Below are 19,675 nucleotides of genomic sequence, written 5' to 3'. Positions count from 1 at the left end.
CAACATATGGGACTTCATCCCATTTTCCTTCTTGTTTACAAAATGACATTAACTGCGAAATAGTGTTATATTGCAGAGTACCGTATTTTGGCCATTTTTAACCGTTCTCCAAGGCATATTCTGGCCACCATGAATTACAATAATCAATCAACTTAGTTTTATGTAATCCTTCCCCAAAGTTACCTTGTTTCCAATGTGTTAATAAGCACCCCAAAGGAGAATTTTGCGGGATAGCGGTGTTACTGCCCAAAATCCCTTTAAGTTTCTCCATTTCAAAAATGCCACAAATGCCGAACCTGCAACGCTTTTGCAATTGTCTTACGGAACGGCGCCTAGGCTTGTACCAACAGGAATTCCTTTAGCCCAACCAAGCGTAGCTTTCGCTGCGTCTTATTGGCAGGCATCCAAACCAAAGTAAAAAGCACCTTACCTTTCTCCCGGGGACGTTTGTGAGCGGCGGAAGTGGTCGCGGCCGATGGGCTCCCCAAGAATCCGTCGGTGCCGGCTGGAGCGTGATCGAGTCGCGAACTTGCTCAGCGGCACTCACAAGGGTCCCATCTGTGGGTCTCCAAAATGTTAGTGTTCAAAAACACATAATCACGGGTGATTTTATGTGGTGCTTTTTATTAAGAGCTCTGGCAATCAGGGTATATTTAACCCAAATCTGACTCCGACCTTACATCCGAAATGATCATGTTTTATACTCTATTGTTACATAACTTTCATGTTAATTGTTAAACTTATATTGTTCTATTGTATACATAAATTTAGCCCCTCTCTGAATTTCCAACATAGTTTCTCACTATTCTTCTTATGGTTATATAATAATTACATTTAATTACTAAACAGTCATCACATCTAACAATTATATAATTTATCATACTGCTTATGCAGGTGCAGTTGATCAGGGAAAGCACAAAGCCTAACATTTTAGTTTCTATCTTTAACTTTTTCCAGGGTTCCACTATCAGTATCACTTTCCTGCCTTGGACTCCAGCTCGTACTGGAGCTCTAATATGTCTGGCATGGCAGCACTCGGTGGTGGAGTCACTTCATTCAATGCATGGTAGTCCACAGTCAATCTCCATTCTCCTTCAGATTTACGCACAGGCCAGATGGGGCTGTTGAAGGGTGAGTGGGTCTTGCTGACAACCCCTTGGGTCTCCTGCTCTCGGATCATCTTATGGATGGGGATCACAGCATCTCGAGTGGTTCTATACTGTCATCAATGCACTGTGGAAGTGGCAATTGGCACCTGTTGCTCTTCTCTCGTCAGGCCTCCTACTGCAGATGAATTCTCAGACAGTCCAGGCAAGGTGTTCAATTGCTGCGCACCCTCTGTCATTACAGCCGCTATTCCAAATGCCCACTTGAGTCCTTTCAGGTCTTTGAAACATCCGCTTTGAAGGTAGTCTATGCCCAAAATACACGAGGCCTCTGTAACATCACGATAGGATGTTTCTTCCACTCATACCCAGTCAGGCTCCCATCAGCTTCCACCAAACTAAAATCCTGTGATCCCCCTGTCACACCAGCAATAGAAACAGATTCTGTCCCCACATGTCTTGATGGGATTAATGTGCATTGCGCACCAGTATCAACCAAAGCTTTGTACTCTTATCGTTCCGATGTGCCAGGCCAACGAATCCACAAAGACCAGAAAACACGATTTTCCCTGGCCTCTACTTGGCTAGAGGCAGGGCCCCTCTAAGCCTGGTTATCCTTCTTTCCCTGGGCATATGTCTTGGATGTTCCTTCAATGGGATCAGACATGTCATCATCATCATACCTGGCAGTTCGGCTACAGGCAACTGGAGCTGCTTTCCTCCTGGTGACTTCCTTCAGTTCATGCACCCGTTGTGCCAGAACAGCAGTAGTTTTTCCATCCCACCTTCCCATGTCTTCTCTGCAATCACTCAGGAAGAACCACAGCTCAGCTCATGGGGTGTACCTTCTCTTGCCATCTGGGAAACATCTGCCTTGGATACCAGAACCTCTTATCTGTACTGCTGAGATTTGGAGGTCTTCTTTAATCTCCTCTCTGAGCTTCCTTTGATTCTCCTCTATCTTACCCTCTAAGTTCTGCAGACGTGTTTCCACCGCTGCGATTCTGGCATGTGTCGGGCCATGTACAGCATCTGCATATGCTCGGAGCTTCCTTGCCATATCCAGCACAGTCTCATCCCTCTCATCCCACTTCATTATGGCTAAGGCAGAAGCATATTCATGTGACCCATTTCTTGTCACACAAGTTTCCACCACATCACAGATGTGCATGGTACTAAGTCTGGATTCCTAGTTGTTACGTCATCTGAGAAGACAATCTCTGCCACTGCCATTTCTCTCAGGCTTTGGATCCCTTGTTCCATGGTCTTCCATTGTGTTTGCTGCATATAAAGATCATCTGCACACAGATATCTTTGTGCAATACTTTCTAAGACCCCTGCCCAGAGGCTGTGAGTGTTAGCCCCCGCTCATCATTCCTTGGTTGATGACAAGATCATATGACAGGGATCCCAAATGCCTCACTTCAGTGCCATCCAGAATTGTAGCCTTGCCCGCAGCATCCCAGAGATGGACTAACCAACTAATTATGGATTCATCAGGTCATCGGGTGTAATCCTTCCATAAGCCACGAAGGTCCTTCAGGGAAAAGGACTCAATATTTGCGTCTGATCTTGCACCTGCTGCTTGGACTCCTGATTTTATGTCAGGAGACATCGAGGTTCCTTCTCCTGTATCACCATCATCATCATCATCCACTGGTCGATTAGTTTTTTCCGTGCATTTCCCACTTCTAGTACTGGTAGCAACAGCCATGGGTTTAGATGCTGGCTTAGGCTCACTATCTGGCTTGGCTGCTGGCTTCGAGCCTGGGCTGGTGGCTATAGCTTGAGTGACTGGGATAGCTGATTTATCTCCCTGCCCCCCTGCCTCTGTCTGCTGCCCTACACTATCGAACAAAGTGCGATAAGCATAGGCCAGGGCCCAGCTTATTGCAATTAGCCTTTTCTCCTTAGAATCATCATGGCACTTCTCTTTTAGGTATTTCCCCACTTCTGCTGCATTCTGAATTTGTTCCCATGGAAAATCCCAGTCTACAGGTTCAGAAAATTCTTTCAGGGTTTGGCCTATATTTTCCCACTGTCCACACTACTCAGGATTTTTCACGCCTGCATCTACTTCTGGGTCAGGCGTCTCACCAGCTCCTCTGGATATCTCAGCCCTCATTCTAGAGAAGCTGCAGACCATATAGAGGAAGCTTACCAGATTAAATACCAGAAAGATGGTCTCTTTAACATTCAGGGGAAACTGAACATTCTCAAAAAGTGACATAACCTATTCAAAGGAGAAGAAGGAAAAGGAAGGTTGGAAAGTCTCATTCTTGGCTCCACCTCTAGCAGACTGAGTGTAATTACTAATAAATTCCCAAAACGTACTACTGGAATTGGGATGCAGGGTAGGATGAAGAAACCATAAACCATACATATTGTAAACAGACGCCAGTATCTTTGTAAATGCTTTATAAATCATTATCACCAAGGCCAGCACAACAGCTATTCCAATCCGTACCCCTCTACCGTAAAAAATTACTTGTTATGGACAATAATCCTAGTGACCAGAATGGAACCTCAAAAAGGTCTATAGCCCAGAGCCCCACGAAGGCTTTCATCCCCAGAGACATCAGGGGTTCAAGCAGCATGGCTACTAACTGCTTTAACAACAAAAAACACACAATTAATAGAGTTTTTTTCCACCTTTTCCAGCCACGCGTTGGGCGCCAATTCATGTATTTGTCCAGGTTTAGAGCAAATCTGGGGAAGAATCCCCCAAAGGAGCTCCGGTGGGAAAAGCAGATCCAATCGGCCCCTCCCCCCAACTGGCCCGGGGGGAAAAAATACCTCCTTGGAGAAAGGTGGGAAAAACCTGTTTATTAAAAAATAAAACCAAAACAATATCAAACAATGAGACCCCTTGCCACTCTAAAAGAGATGACAAACTGAGAAAACCCTGGGTTGAAGCTCAGCTCACTCAGTCTCTGATCAGTCCCTCCGGTGCGCTTCTTCTCTCCCCCACCTTTCACTCTCTGGAACACTCTTAAAGGTGCAAAATGTATTATACAACAGAAACAGAATGAGATGATTGGGGATAAAAGCATCTTATAGTCAACCCAGGACACTGTCCTCCTCTTTTCTCTTTCTTTCCAGATCTCTCTCTATCTCATATTTACTGTTCAATAAAGTACACTTTGGATTTGGTCTCGTTAGCACCTTAATTGGGGCAAAGGCATCTCTGTAACAATTTTCTTAACCAGACTGTGACATTATTTTGGCACAGTGAGTTCAGAGCACTGTTCTCTGACCCCAAGTGCCTTTGAAAACCGCATGGTTCGCTCCACTGAGGAGGTTGTGGTTCTTTCTGGAAGAACTCTTGAAAACTTGGACACAGTCCCTCCTTCTTCCTGGGGAACTTATGGGAGAACTGATGAGGAAAATGGCTGTTGTGGGTGCCATGTGTAAAGAAAATTTTGTTGTCCTTTATTGAGAAGTTTGTTAAAATCACTGGAGGAAAGGGAGCAAATGATACCAGCGAGACTGAAAAGGTTCATTCACCCCCCACTGAGGAACACAAGGCTTCTGAAAGTCCCACAAGAAGCCCAGCTCAAGCAGCTAAATTCCCAAATAACTCCAGCCAGAGGTCTCCAGGAGGATTTTTTTGGACAGTGTTCGGAGCCGGCAGATCCCGGACTCGAGCCCCGGATATCTCCGGGCTCCCCAAGAGGAGCTTTTTCGGGGGGAGAAGAGCCACGATCGCCCCTTGGGAGGGTCCCGGGGGTCCACGTGGGGATTGCCCAGTACCGATGGGGCGGGACCTCCTGACCCTGCCTCATGCATGCCCTGGGGTGACTTCATGATGCTCGTACCCCCAATGGTCTGTTTAGCCCAGAAATGAGTTCTGCACCTTTAAGGCTGGTTCTGAGAGTGAAGGGGAGAAGGAAGAAGCAGCAGTTTGTTTTCAGATACTGCACTCATCCTCCACATGCCAGCTCCTGGATGGAAAGAGGGCGGACAGAGCTCTCCTTTGCTTTTAGTTAATTTTTAGCTCTCTGAGGCAGAGAAGTTCCCCTAACTGTTGTTTTTCTTTTTCTTTGGTGCAGTTTAAAATTGCTTGAAACGGAACACCCAGAACACCACCAGCACCTCGCACCTGTGGCCCACCAGGCTGGGCCTGGGCTGGGCATTTCCAGTGCTGCAGAGACTGATAAGAGACTGATAAGACACTGATAAGACACTGAGTGAGCCCAGCTACTGCCCATGGAAGGACTTTGTGAGTTTGTCATCTCTTTTGGAGAAGCAAGAGGTTTTATTGTTTGATATTGTTCATTTGTTTTGTTGGTGAATGCTTTGCCTGCTAAATAAAGAGATTTTTTGCAATTTTCTCCAAGGAAATATTTTTCTGAATCAGCCAGGGAAGAATCTGCTTGAATCTCCTGTCTAGAGAAACCTCTTTTGGGGATTTTCTCCCAAATTTGCTTTAAACCAGGACAGGGTGGTGGCAAGTGGGGGGAGCCCCAAGTGGCTGGATTGAGGGGAGGCTGGAGAGCAGGACCCCAAAATGCCCCAGAATCCCTAAGCAGCCCTGAAGAGGGGGCATCCCCAGGACCCATGGGATTCCCACCAGCCCTGAGATGGGGGACTAACCAGAACCTGAGAATGACGAGACCGGAAATGGGAAACTCCGGGTGGCCTTTTTTTATTCACTCTTGATTTCTGGACATCAGGTGACTTCTAGACATGCACTTGGGTGGGAGGAATCCCCAACACAAGGCATTCACACCTTTTTTTTCCCCAAACCAGGATTTTCCCCAAACCTTCCCACTGTGATATCCCCCCTGTCCCACTCTGGGTGAACTCAGTCCCAAACCTGACCCTGATCCTGGTCTCAATCTCAGACCATGTTGAGACACACTCACAGTTCTGTATTTAATCTCATCCCAGTCCCAAACTCGTCTAGCCCCAGACCCAATCCCAACCCCAGCCCTAAAGCCAATCCCATGTCTAGCCTTAACCCCAGTCCCAGCGCTAATCCAAATCTCAGCCCCAACTCCAAGCCCAGTCCCAATTCCAGCCCCTTCCTAAATCCTCAGCCCCAAACCAAATCCCAGGTTCAGCCCTTCTGGGGGTTCGGGGGTGTCTCTTTCCCTCTGACCCCAATGATGTTTGGGTGAGGTCACAGCAGAGCAGAGAGGGACAGAGACCCCCCGGCCTCCCCAGGTGTGAGAAGGTGGGAGAGCTCCCCCAGCCCTGAGCACCCTCAACGGTGAGAAGGACACAGAGCCCCTGGTCCCCAGCCCTGCACAGGCATTCCCTGGGGCCAGAGGGATGGAGACCCCCTGAGCATCCTCCAGGGTGAGGGGACAGAGAGCCCCGAGCATCCCCTGGGCTGAGAGGGACGGAGACTGCCCTGAGCACCCCCTGGCACAGGGATGAGAAGGAGGGAGACCCCCCAGGCATTCCCTGAATGAAAATGATGGAGACCCCCTGGGGAATGGCCTGGGGTGTCAGGGACTGGAACAACCCCTCCAGCCGCTCCAAAGCATTCCCAGGGCATGAGGTACAGGGACCCCTTGAGCATCCTCTGGGCACTGTGTTATAAATAAGAAGCTTGACTAGGCCAATATTCAAGCAGAAATCAATTTATTAATTAATATGTTAAATTATGAGCAATACAGCGCTGGGTACAGTGGGGGAAGTTTTCTCTCCAACTGCACACCGATAGTTGAGGCTCACAGGTATTTATAGGGGTACGCATCAGCTTTCTCAGCAGTTCCAATTCCGAATTTTTACTCATCAGCAGTTTCTATTCCAAATTTTTACATCCCAATTCTATACCTATTGTGAATTAGTTTTTATCAAGATATATCCCAGAAAGGAGTGTCCCCATATGGTGGTGGTTCGGTTTCTGAAAGAAGGAAGAAGTCTCCCAGATGGTGTGGTCCAGATTCCAGATGTGGATCCACCTTTTATTGCAGAGACTATAAATCTCATAACAATGATGTCCAGCTTCCCTTGGTCAAAACTATAAATCTTGAGTTGATGTTCATCTTCCTTTCTTAAGCTGCTTTTCACTGTTTTGTTAAGGCATGAGATAAGCATGTTTCCTTTATATATATTATAAAGCTATAGTTTCAAAGATCCTTACTACAAGCAATATTCTAAAATTATACTTCAAAAGGTTATTATTGCAAAACTCTTTCAGGCTTAGCTACAAGAAGAAAGTTAATGTCAAAGAGTAACATCCTTAAAGCTTTAATTCAAATGCTCCTAAATCAACTTAAGACTTATAAAGGTTAATTATGAACAAAAGATAGGTTCAAAGGCCTTCTTCCATGCTTTACTTTCCTCAGTAATTGTTAGAATTCGTCTTTATAAGTGTCCCATGGTCCTTTTCCAGACATATTACAATCACAAATACACAAGTTGCCTGTATGTACCTGACACAAAACACAGCTTTGTATTTCACAGGGGGGCACAGGGACGGCTCCTGTGAGAAGCTGCTGGAAGCTTCCACTGTGTCTGGCACAGCCAATTCCTGGTGGCTTCAAAGATGGACCTGCTGCTAGCAAAGGCTGGGCCAGTTACAAATGGTGGCAATGCCTCTGCGATAACAGATTGTAAAAGAAATCAAAATAGAGATTGTGGCGCAGTTTTAACTGCAGTCAGAGGAGAGCAGAGGGAGAACATGTGAGAAGAACAACTCTGCAGACATCAAGGTCGGTGCAGAAGGAGAGGCAGGAGGTGCTCCAGGCACTGGAGACCCAGGCACCTTGCAGGAGAGCCATGGAGAGAGGGGCCCTGCTCCCAGGCTGGAGCAGCCTGTCCCTGGAGGAATGCACCCCCTGGAAGAGTGACCCATGCTGCAGCAGTTTGGGAAGGACTGTTGTCCCTGGCATGGACTCACACTGCAGCAGTTTGCAGAGGGCTGTTGCCCCTGAAATGGACTCACATTGGAGAAGCTCCTGCACAACTGTCTCCCCTGGGAGGGACCCACAGTGCAGCAGGGGAACCACTCCTCTCCCTGAGCCGGGCCAGAAGCCATGGGTGATGAACTGACCATAACCCCCATTCCCTATCTCCCTGCACTGCTGGGGTGGGAGGTAGAGCAGTAAGGAGGGAGCTGAGGGGCATATTTTATTTCCCCTTTTCTTGCTCTGATTTTGTTAGCAATAAATGAATTTCACATCTCTAAGCTAAGCCTGTTTTTCCCAGGACAGTATTTGATGAGTGATCTCACCCAGTCCTTATCTCAACCCATGAACCCTTTATTAAATTCTCTTTGTCCAGCTGCAGAGGGGAGTGAGTGAGCAGCCCCCATGGATGCCTGGCATTTGGCCTGGGTCAACCCACGACACCATGGTACCACAGGGTCACAATGGACCCTTGGTTCTATGGGGTCTCATTGGTTCCATCAGGCCCTGCAGGGCCACTTCATTCAACAAGGCCCCAAAGTTTCACCATGGTCTCCAGGATTCCATGAGGCCCTGCAATGTCAAAATGGACCTTTGGATCCATGGGGGCCCACAGTGTCAGAATGGGCTCTTTTGGGTCTACAGCTACACAATGGCCCCTCGGTTCCATGTGTCCTGCACTGTTCCATGAATCCTTAGTTCCATGGGGTCCTGTAGGGTCACAATGGTCTCCTTGGTTTCATGGTGCCACACTTGCCATAATTTCCATGGTATCACAACTGCCTTTGGATCCCAAGAGGCCCCAGAGTGTGACAATGGCCCCTTGCTTGCATGACACCCTGTAGTGTCACAATGGTGCCCATGATTCCATCAGGCCCTGCAGTGTCACCGGGGACAGTTGGTTCAATGACACTCCCTAACGTCACCACGGCCCCTTGGTTCCACAGAGCCCCACTGTGTCACTGTGGTCTCTTTGGTTCCAAGGCTCAGAAGTGCCAGAATGACCCTTTGGTTCCATCAGGCCTTGAAGGTTCAAAATGGTCTCCATGGTTTCATGAGTACCCCCTGTGCCACAAGAGACTCTCGGTTCCCTGAAATTCTTCAGGGTCACAATGGGCCCTTGGTTCCATGAGGTTTGGTAGAGTCACAATTGACTCCTGGGTTCCATGAAGCCCTGCTGTGTCACAATACCCATGGTTCCATGAATGTCCATGGTGTCACCACGGTCTCCTTGGACCCCCAGTATCACCATGGTCTCCTTGGCACCATCCAGGCCTTGTAACAAGAGACAGGGAGCCATTTTGTGCCTTAAATGAAAGGCTGCAGAACTCATGCTTGTGAGGCTGTGTCACTGATAAGAAACAAACACCACCTGAATATGAATGCCAAATATCATCTCAAGTACCTTCAATCTCAGCCTCAACAGAGGTAGAAAATACAGAGATTCCCCAGCAAATTAAAAACAGGGACCATATTTTGAATGCTGCATTCAAGTGCATTCAAATGCACTCGCTAATATGGGGAGGTGATGATCCCCTATTCCAAGAGTGAACTTAAGAAGGGCTGACTATTGAAGGAACTACAGAGAACCACAATATAAGAAAGGCAGGTGGCACAGGTAATTCTGGGATACAGAGACCAGAAAGCAAGATCAGATGAACCAGTGCAGTTGCCACCAAGAAGATCACGTTCACATGCTGTGGGCAGCAACCCCATCAGGCTGTGTCACAATCCCCTGGTACAAGGGGGGTCACGATGGTTCATTTCACTGATCTCAGGGCACAAAGACACACAGCAAGGGACTTTCAGTATTAACCAAAACAAATGCACCTTTTATTGAGTGTCCACAGCAGATGCAGCACAAGGATTAGAAAGGAGATAAAGGACAGAGAGACAGAGAAAAGGAGCGGGGGGATAGCTGCCAACAGAGAGATGAAATCCTCGTGGTCCAGCCAATAGATCTGTCTGGTCATGTCGGGGAGAGTCTCAAAGTCTTTGGTTAACTCAAGGCTCTTTTATAATCTACCGCCGGGAGGGGAGCAGGACGGCACATGGAGGGAACAGTGGAGAATAAATCCATTGGGAACAGGTACAGACAGTTCAGTTCTGAACAGCACAAACCAGTGCCAGCAGTGAGCGGGGCCCGTTGTTTCAGGACTGGTTCCTAAGGGAAACATCCCGCTTCCCATGGCAGACATCCTGCTCCAGTCAGGCTAGCACCCCTGGGTTAGAATTTGAAGGGTCTCAGTCTCACTTCTTGGGGAGGGCTTCAATCTCCATCCTTAATGGTGGCTGTGAGGCAGATGAGGGATCTTTGGACCGTCTCTAACAGACTGACATCCCAAAACATAAAAAATAATTATGCATTTCCCCTTAAAAAAAAACAAAAACTGAATTGATAAAATTATAATTAGTTTTCTTATTTTAATAGTATAATTCTATATTTGTAATACCAAATTTTATAATTAATATTATAAAGTCCATACCTTTTTAGCAAGCAAAAAATTTATTGGTCATTGTTTCTAAGTAACACAATTCCCTTCATTAATTAATTGAGCAGTGTGGCTATTGATTTTTCCTTCTTTATGCTAATCAGTCCTATTTTAAATCCTTTTGTCATCTTTTATATAATTTTAACAGACAGGGTAAAAGAGGCCAATTTGGGGTCCCTGGTGACATTTCTGGGGCACATTTGGGGTAGTTCTGGGTCTGACACCAGTTTTAAGACACAGAAAAACTAAGATTAGTATTAACACCCATGAGACATATGCAAAAAGTCCCCGTATTGAGTGGGACAGAAGAGGAAGAGCTCCTCAAAACAGGAGAGAAGAAAGATAATGAAGGGAAGTGGAGATTAGCAGATGGGAGGCAAATGTTGAATAAACTCTTTGCCAGGAAAATGCTAGAAGGCATAGATGGAACAACACATTGGAGTACAGAAGCGCTAAGTGATCAGTTTCTGAGAGACTGGGGATGCATAGGAATTTTCAGAATAGCTAAGCAAGTAACAGATCAGTGTGTGATAAGTCAACAAGTGAATAAGAAAATCATGAGGAAAACCCCCAGAGGAGGGTGAGAACTGCCTTACAGCCCTTACAAAATATCCAAGTAGACTTTACTGAGCTTCCCCAGGTACAACAGGGAAAGTTTTTGCCAGTGATAGTAGATCACGCGACTCATTGGGTAGAGGTGGTAGCCACTGTGAAAGCCAATGCCAGTGTTGTGAGGAAAACACTTCTAGAATGAATCATTTCCCAGTATGGGATGGCAAACAGGATTGATTCAGACCAGGGAACTAATTTCATATCTACGATATTGCAAAAAGTTGTTCAGGCCTTGGAAGAAAATTAGGAATTACACACTCCACAGCATCCACAGAGCTCCGGTTGGGTTGAGAGAATGAATCAAACTCTTAAAAGAGCTCTAGTTAAGCTAATGACTGAAACCCAAATGTCATGGATAAAATGTCTCCCTTTGGCCTTATTAAGAATTAGAAGCAAAACCCAGTCAGATCTGGGGGTGTCACCCTATGAAATGATGTTTGGGTTACCCTTCCTGACCTCACCCCAGAAGGTTGCCATCTATGAGGAAAGGGAAGCCAATGCCAAGAAATAAGTTATGTCTATAGCACAAACCTTAGAAGAGCTAAGACATAAAGGGACAATTCTTCAAACTCCCACCCTGGATTTCAGAATCCATAATATTAATCCTGGGGATAGGGTGATGATTAAGCCATGGAGAGATCAGCCTCTAACTCCTCAGTGGGAAGGTCCCTTTCAGGTACTGCTCACCACCAAATCGGCCACGCAAACTGCAGAGCGGGGATGGACTCGTGCCAACAGAGTCAAAGGCCCCATAGAAGAACTCAAAGAATGGAGTATAACATCCAGGCTGGGTGAAACAAGATTGACTTTCAAGCAGAGACTGAAAGACAACCCAGAAAGCACCAAGACACCCAAAAAGTAGAGTTAAGCTTCCACCAAACAGCTCGAGAACTGTCTTCCTGTTTTAGTGGGTGAGAATTACCAGCATCTGTTGAGAAGTACACAAAGGACTGTAAAACATAATGGGGCAGCATCCGTAAGAAGTAAGACAAGGAATAGAGGGCAAGATCAGGTTGGCCCCTTTGTTCACTACTAAGAAGGCTCCATAGCCCTGCTGTGGGTAGGAACCCCTAAGGCATGGTAAGGAAGGGACTAAAGGCCATACGAGACCTCTATCATTGCTCAGTTGCCTTTTAATTCAACAGGGACTGGAGGGCAGGACCGAGTTGCCCTCTGTACTCACCCCTAAGATACACTGACTATGGCTAGCAGCCACATAGGCACGGCAGATGGGACTCAAAGCCATACTGGACCTCTGTGATGCCCTTTTGTCCATTCCAAATAAGTGTGTCTAAGGAAAACCTGAGTTTTTTTCTCCTGTCGCACTGTCCTTGCCCACATCAACAGATGCTGGTATGACTCATTCAAGAGAGAGAGAAAGTTTTTACCTAATTGTTCATGCAAAAGGACTTACAGAAAAAGAAAAGGGGAGCTTGTTATAGATGAGTAATTCTATGGTTGACTATCATAATTAAGGAGTGAATATTAAATATATGTTGAGAAAAGTTTTTTAGATGTATAGTTATCCTTCCCCTCCCCCTTGCATTGTTATCACAGGATGGCCTCAGTAGTTGGGGCATTTGGGAAGGTTGGCTTGTTACTATGGCAGCCCCTGACCTCCAATCAAGATGTTAGACAGTGATTTCCACCACTGGACAGTGAAGAAGGAGTCGATTGAAAAGACCTTGGGAGGGGCTAGAGGTGTAAAAGACAGAACATCCATTTTGTAGATGAGCACACAGTGACTGAATCCTTTGCTCCTGGTGCTGTATTCTTTTCTTTATTCAGTCTTCTGTTGTATTTTGATATGGCCTTAATAAACCATTTAAAATATTTGAAATTAAAAATTGTTTCTCACATGGGGTTGGGGAATGTAGGGCAAGGTTGTCCACACCGGGTCAGCTCCAAGGTACAACTTCCCTGACATGGCCAGACCAACTTAGGAGAGACCCTGGATCAATATCAATCACAGAATGCTGCAGTCACCTCTTGTATAGTAAGAACAGCAATAAAAGACACCCTTTAAACAGGAATACATATTTCTTAGAAGCTGTTTAAAATAATTCTCCATAACTGTAAAAGGAATACTTCCTAAAGAACTGCTCCAGACCAGAGAGAAATCAAGGCAGAGCCATGGTTTGTCAGCACAGGCTCGATTCTAATGAGCCCCATGGTGCATTTGGAGCTGAGCCCTTGAACATCAGGGCTTGAGAGGAGATTGCACGAACCTTTCCAGGAGTCAAAGTCAGAGAAAAACCCCAAAGTGTCTCAAAGCATGAATGGGTCTCATTGAGGTCCATCCCCAACACAGGCTCCTCATGGACTCATTGGAGGAGAGAATTGGAGGCCAGGATGGCAAAAAAATTCTCTGAGAAATTCAGTGTAGAAAGGAAAAATCCATACTACCTTAAAAACCTTGAGTATCTCAAAGCATTAATGAGCCCCACTGAGTGTCAGTACAAAGCCCTCAAGGGACTGGTTAAAGCAGATAATTGGGGCCATGATTGCACAAACCTCTCACAGAGTTTGTATCAAAAGGGAAACACCAAGTACCTTAAAATAACTGAAGTACCTTGAAGTATTAATGAGCCCCGCTCAGTGTTGTTACTGACAAAGCCTCTCCAGGGACTAATTGCAGCAGATAATTGGAGGCCAGGATTGCACAAACCTCTCAGAGACTCTAAGGCAAAAGCAAAACCCAAAGTCCTTTGAAAAATCTGCAGTCCCTGTAGGGAGCATGAAGGAGCCCCCAGGGCCATTGCTGAGCAAGGCTCCCCAGGGACTCCTTCCAGCAGATCCTTGAGGCCACTGGGATGTGGGCTGGGGGGGGGTGATGCTGAGGGCAGGACAAGGGGCTGACAGTGTCCAGCCTGGCTGGAGCTGTGCCAGAAGACCCCAGGACAAGTTGTCTCTTCACAGCCCTTGGTAGCACAGACCCTGCTGTGCCCCAGGGCCCCAAGACTTGACTTCTCTTTGTCCCCACCTGTCATCACTGCCTCAAGTTTTCTGCTCTGCCTGGGGCCTGGGGGCACTTTCTCCGTTGTGTCCCTCAGAGGAACCCATTAAATGTCCAAGAAACTTCGGAGTTGGATTCTGACTTGGAGCTCTGGAGAAGTTTCTTCATCTCCCTCTCAGGGACTGATGTTCAGGGCCTGAGCACAAAGCCCCAGAGGCTCATTAAATTCCTTGTGCTGTGTCTGTGCTGCTGAGCTGGGCTGGGCTCCTGGCACAGAGGCAGTTCCTGGTAACCAAGAAGAGATTCAAAAGCACATTTCTCTTGATGAGCAGCTCTTCTGCCAGCCCAGCAGGGCTGGGGCACTGCCTGCAGCCACTCCGGGCAAGCACAGAGGCACAGAGAGCTTCAGTCTGTCAGGGCTGGGAAGGTGCTGAGAAGTGCCTGGTGCAGAATCACTGCCAGCCCTTGGCACAGGAACCTCTGCCTGCAGGACAATGCAGCTGCAGCTCCTGGAGCCGTCTCCTCATGCTGGAACATCCCAATGCCTACAGACTCTGTGAGTACAACTCTGGGTATTTTTGGTACAGGGGAGGTGAAATGCTCTTGAATCTCTTGACATGCTGACGGTTTCTGATCCGTCATAGAATATTTCCAAGACAAGGACTTTGTAAAAAATGAGGTAATTTCCTAAGACATTTTATTCAGTTTCCTAATATTGGACAATGGCAGGGAGGGGGAGATAAATATTAAAGTTTGATTATTAATTATTTATTATTTATTTTGACAAGTGCCTGAGACAATGCAAACCATACTTTTTAGTGATCAGTGGGAGATATCTAATTTTCTTTCAGCCACTCTGCCCATGGACAGCACCAGCATCGCCTTTGCTGGACCCATCAGGCTCAGTCTGAGCTGTCCTTTCTCCAAGCTGCAAACAGAACCTGATCCACGCCAGTGCCCTGCAAAGAGGCAGGGTTCTGTCAGGCCAGGGAGAGTGCCCAGAGATTTGGGGTCTGTGAGTGCTGACAGGGAGAGATTGGGCACAAGGGAACACCTGCAGGAGGAAAATCCCCAGGAAGCAGAGAGAAGAGCAGGCAAGGAGAGAAAATAAAACCCAGAAATGCTGTGGCAGGGAGAGTTTAGAGATGTCCACAGGATCCCCTCCAGTGCAGCCCCTCCCTCTGAACAAGCTCCCTCCCTCCTGTGCCCTAGTCAAGCCTCTGCCCTTAGGGCCAGGGCTCCAAGGCGTGCAGCCCTTCCTGTGCAGGCAGAGACGCAGCAGAGCCGTGGAGCAGCTCTGCTGCCCTGGGCCCAGTTCCCTCTGCAGAGCACAGGGCTGGGAGCAGCTGCCCCCCCCTGGGGGTTCTGGCAGGGGCACAGCTGGCTCAGGATGATGCTGTCCCGAGTGCCCAGCTCTGGGCTATGCTGTCAGTGCAGCCAGGGAAGGAGCGGCATCTTCCTCATCCGATGCCATCATAAGGACACTTGGAAGTCCCTCTGAGATTTCAGTCCAAGCTTGGAGCTTCAAAGCAGGGTGCAAACCTGTCCTGTAACATCTCTGGGTTATAGGATTGATGGGGAAAGGCAGAGGTGTTCTGATAATGAAATGATGCTGGGTTGTTGAAATGAGCAATGTGAGCCCTTGTCTACAAATGTGGAGCTGGGTTGTGGTGCATCCATCTGCTCTCCGGAGTACCTGAGGAATTTTAAGGAAAACGTGGGAGTGTGAACATTCTCCATTTGAGAACAGTGAAAGCCCCGACAAACTCCAAACAGAATGAAGTGACAGACCATCTCTCCTCCCCGTCTCCACTTTCTCTGCTCTCCCAGAGTGCCTCAGAAATGCTGAGGGTTTCTGATATGCAGGAGCAGCAGCAGAGATATGGGGGAGCATATATAGAAAACCTCCTAACTAAAAAAACTAAAGACACTGTCTGTGTATTACAGAGGATGGTGTATGGGAATTGGCTTTGATTTTGAATACAGGGATCTCCTCTAACCCTTCACTATCCTTTTCCCATGAACAGGTCCCCATGGCCAGGCACAGCAAATGTCCAACAGCAGCTCCATCAGGCACTTCCTCCTGCTGGCATTAGCAGACACGCGGCAGCTGCAGCTCCTGCACTTCTGCCTCTTGCTGGGCATCTCCCTGGCTGCCCTCCTGGGCAACGGCCTCATCATCAGCGCCGTAGCCTGCGGCCACCACCTGCACACACCCATGTTCTTCTTCCTGCTCAACCTGGCCCTCAGCGACCTGGGCTCCATCTGCACCACTGTCCCCAAAGCCATGCACAATTCCCTCTGGGACACCAGGAACATCTCCTATACAGGATGTGCTGCTCAGCTCTTTTTCTTTCTGTTCTTCATCTCAGCAGAGCTTTTCCTCCTGATCATCATGTGCTATGACCGCTACGTGTCCATCTGCAAACCCCTGCACTATGGGACACTCCTGGGCAGCAGAGCTTGTGCCCACATGGCAGCAGCTGCCTGGGCCAGTGCCTTTCTCTATGCTCTCATGCACACAGCCAATACATTTTCCCTGCCCCTGTGCCATGGCAATGCCCTGGGCCAGTTCTTCTGTGAAATCCCCCAGATCCTCAAGCTCTCCTGCTCAAATTCCTACCTCAGGGAACTTAAGGTTATTGTTTTTTCCATCTCTTTAGCATTTGTCTGTTTTGTGTTCATTGTTTTCTCCTATGTGCAGATTTTCAGGGCTGTGCTGAGGATCCCCTCTGAGCAGGGACGGCACAAAGCCTTTTCCACCTGCCTCCCTCACCTGGCTGTGGTCTCTCTGTTCATCAGCACTGCAGCATTTGCCTACTTGAAGCCCCTCTCCATCTCCTCCCCATCCCTGGATCTGGCCCTTTCAGTTCTGTACTCAGTGGTGCCTCCGGCCCTGAACCCCCTCATCTACAGCCTGAGGAACCAGGAGCTCAAGGCTGCTGTGAGGAGACTGATGACTGGATTGTTTTGGAAACATTAAACTTCTGGCCCATTTCTTCCAATCACTTGTAATAAAAGTCATTTTAGATACTTCTTGTTGGTTTCATTTGGAGGTTCTTTTTCTTTGTTTTACTTTTTTAATCATGTCTGATATTGTTGGATTGGATGTGACCTACGCACGCGTGATTTGCATCAAAGAAGAAAATGTTTTTATATTGTGTGTTCTCTAGTTTATATGCTTTTAACAAAGCATCATTTTAAGTCCTTAATTACATCACAAAATCTTCTTATATTCATTCGAGTAAAGCTATTAGTATCAATATAATTCGCAAAAGTTTTACAGAAATTTAATAAGGCTCATATACACATTTACGTATGCACCTAGTCTAGCTTACAAAAATTTGCATGTATCTTTTATAATCTGTTCTCATGCAGATGCCTTGTTTTCTTCCTTGCTATGGATAGACTCTTAAATCATCAATTGTTATTTCATCTATGAATTCAGCTTTCATTGTAAGCTAGCTGTCAAGCCCCACTATATTGTTCACAGAGAAATGTCATTATTAAAGCCATTTCTCATTTTGTTTCTATCCATCTTCCCTGTGGTCACAGACTGTGTCAATGAGGGGCTGCACTCTCAGTGGCTATAAATGAACTAAAGGATCTCCCAGCAGAGTTTTCTGCAGAGATGCCCTTTTGTTGCCTTCTCTGGAGCTGCAGCAGCAATGTCTGTGTGCAGAGCTGGGGGCAGATCAGTGTTGGCCCAGCAGCTGTGCCCAGCAGCAGCAGCAGCACTTGGTGTTGCCAGTGCTGCTGCCGTGGCCCTGCCCCGCTGCCCTGGTGGCCCTGGTGTTGCTGCAGGGCCTGAGTGCTCTCGGGGTCAGGCACAGCCCTGGGGGTGGCAGTGCCAGGGCTGCAGCAGGGACAGGCCATGGGAACTGCTGGCGCAGCGCTGACACTTCAGGACAGGCCCTGGGGGCTCCAGGCTCCTTGCCCAGGCTCTCTCAAGAACACACCCAGGCCAATGCTCAGCACAGCAAAGCCCCGTGAGCAGCCCCAGGCTGGCTGTGGGCAGGCTGGGGGCAAACAGCATGGCTGGGGCTCTGCAAGGGCCCTGGGGCAGAAGGGAAGGAGCAGCAGAGCAGGGGCTGACCCATCCCCAGTGTGCTGGACAGCCCAGGGCAGTGTGCCAGAGTCCTCATGGAGCTGCCAACAACATCCCCCCTCTGCAGCCCTGGCCTCTCCCCCAGCTCACACAGGTGCCCCATCCTTGCAGGCACAGACACGGCAGCAATGGCTCAGCAGCCCCTGTTTGCATTGCACAGAGCAGGGGGAGCACCCCCATGCTGTTGCTGTGAGGACATGAACCTGAGGGAGCACAAATGCCATCAGCCCCTGGGGCCCAAAACGGCTGGGGGACACCAGGGAAACCACTCAGCTTTGTCCTGGCCTCTGCACTCAGCCAGAAAGTTTGTTTCCACCAGCTGGGAGTTTCCTGTCCCACTGCAGATGCTGTTGCTCAGAGCCAGGGCTGCCTGGCAGCCACCCCCAAACTGCCCTCAGTATTTCCTTTTCTTCCCCTTTGCTTTCTTTACTCTTCTGGTATAAATTTCTTCCTCCTGTTTGCCCAGCCTGGTTCCCTCCCCTGCAAACAGCCCATCCCTGTTTGCCCTTTCCTGTCTGGCCCAACTCCCCATTGCAGTTCCTCACTTGGCAGCATGGGAATGTCCCTTGGGCAGCAGGATCATCCTACAAGTGCTGCAGGAATTTTCTGCAGGCTCCTGCAGTGCCTGGTGCTGCTCCCTTGCCAGAGGCACCCCAGGCCAGGGGGTCACATCTGGGCTGCTGTGTCTGGCTCTGGGGATCCCTGTTCTGGGCAGTGAGGAGGAGCTGCAGAGGCTCTGTAGGACTGACAGGATGGGCTTTGGAGCTGACAGGAGAAGCTGAGGGACCTGGGCTGCTGGAGCTCCTGAAGAGGAAGCCGTGGGCTCATCATGCAACTGCTGCAAGGGTGGTTCCAGAGAATTTCAGAATCAGCAAGTCTGGAAAAGGCTTTGGAGATCAAGTCCAACCTGTGCCCTGATACTGCCTTGTCTCTCCTGAGCCTCCTCTTCTCCAGGATAAACAGCCCAGCTCCCTCAGCTGCTCCTCATAGCACTTGTGCTCCAGACCCCTCCCCAGCCTTTTTGCCTTTCTCTGGACATGCTCCAGCCCCTCCATGTCCTTCCTAAATCGGGGGGCCCAGAAGTGGACACTGCACTTGAGGTGCTGCTCAACCATTGCCCAACACAGGGGAAGAGTCCCTGCCCTCGTCCTGCTGGCCACACCATTCCTGATCCATAGGAGTGCCAGGGGTTGGAGGGAAATGTTGCGGAGGTGGGACAAAAGGATTTTGTTTGTCAGCCTGTTGGAGAGCCTTGATTTTCATATCTGTTCAGACTGAATTTGAAGGTGCTGGGGGTCAATATCAATTGGACTTTGCTGATATCAATTTATAAACGGGAAAAGAAAGCAGGACAAAACAGTTCTGTCTGTATTGAGTTTGTGAGGGTCCCCAGGATGAGGTGAGAGATGAGAATCTGACTTCATGTTCTCAGAAGGCTGATATTATGTTATGTTATGTTATGCTATGCTATGCTATGCTATGCTATGCTATGCTATGTTATGTTCTGTTAGTCATGTCATGTCATATTATATAACATT

The 19,675-nt window shown here is 48.0% G+C and overlaps 1 protein-coding gene and 1 pseudogene across 1 annotated transcript; one reads left to right on the top strand and one right to left on the bottom strand.

Annotated features, from left to right (window-relative positions):
• Positions 1-1,180, bottom strand: part of LOC131560158 (zinc finger protein 850-like) — a 596,580-nt pseudogene extending 595,400 nt beyond the window's left edge.
• A 15,067-nt stretch (positions 1,181-16,247) lies between these two features.
• LOC131560157 (olfactory receptor 14J1-like) lies at positions 16,248-17,012 on the top strand (the record flags this gene model as incomplete). Its single annotated transcript, XM_058808822.1, has 1 exon — positions 16,248-17,012. A coding segment is annotated over one exon (765 nt), but the record flags the coding sequence as incomplete, so codon positions are not given.
• Between the last annotated feature and the right edge of the window lie 2,663 nt (positions 17,013-19,675).

This window comes from Ammospiza caudacuta, chromosome 7 (assembly GCF_027887145.1).
Source record: "Ammospiza caudacuta isolate bAmmCau1 chromosome 7, bAmmCau1.pri, whole genome shotgun sequence".
In the NCBI taxonomy this organism is placed as follows: Eukaryota; Metazoa; Chordata; class Aves; order Passeriformes; family Passerellidae; genus Ammospiza; species Ammospiza caudacuta.
This window is presented reverse-complemented; position numbering and strand designations above follow the sequence as displayed.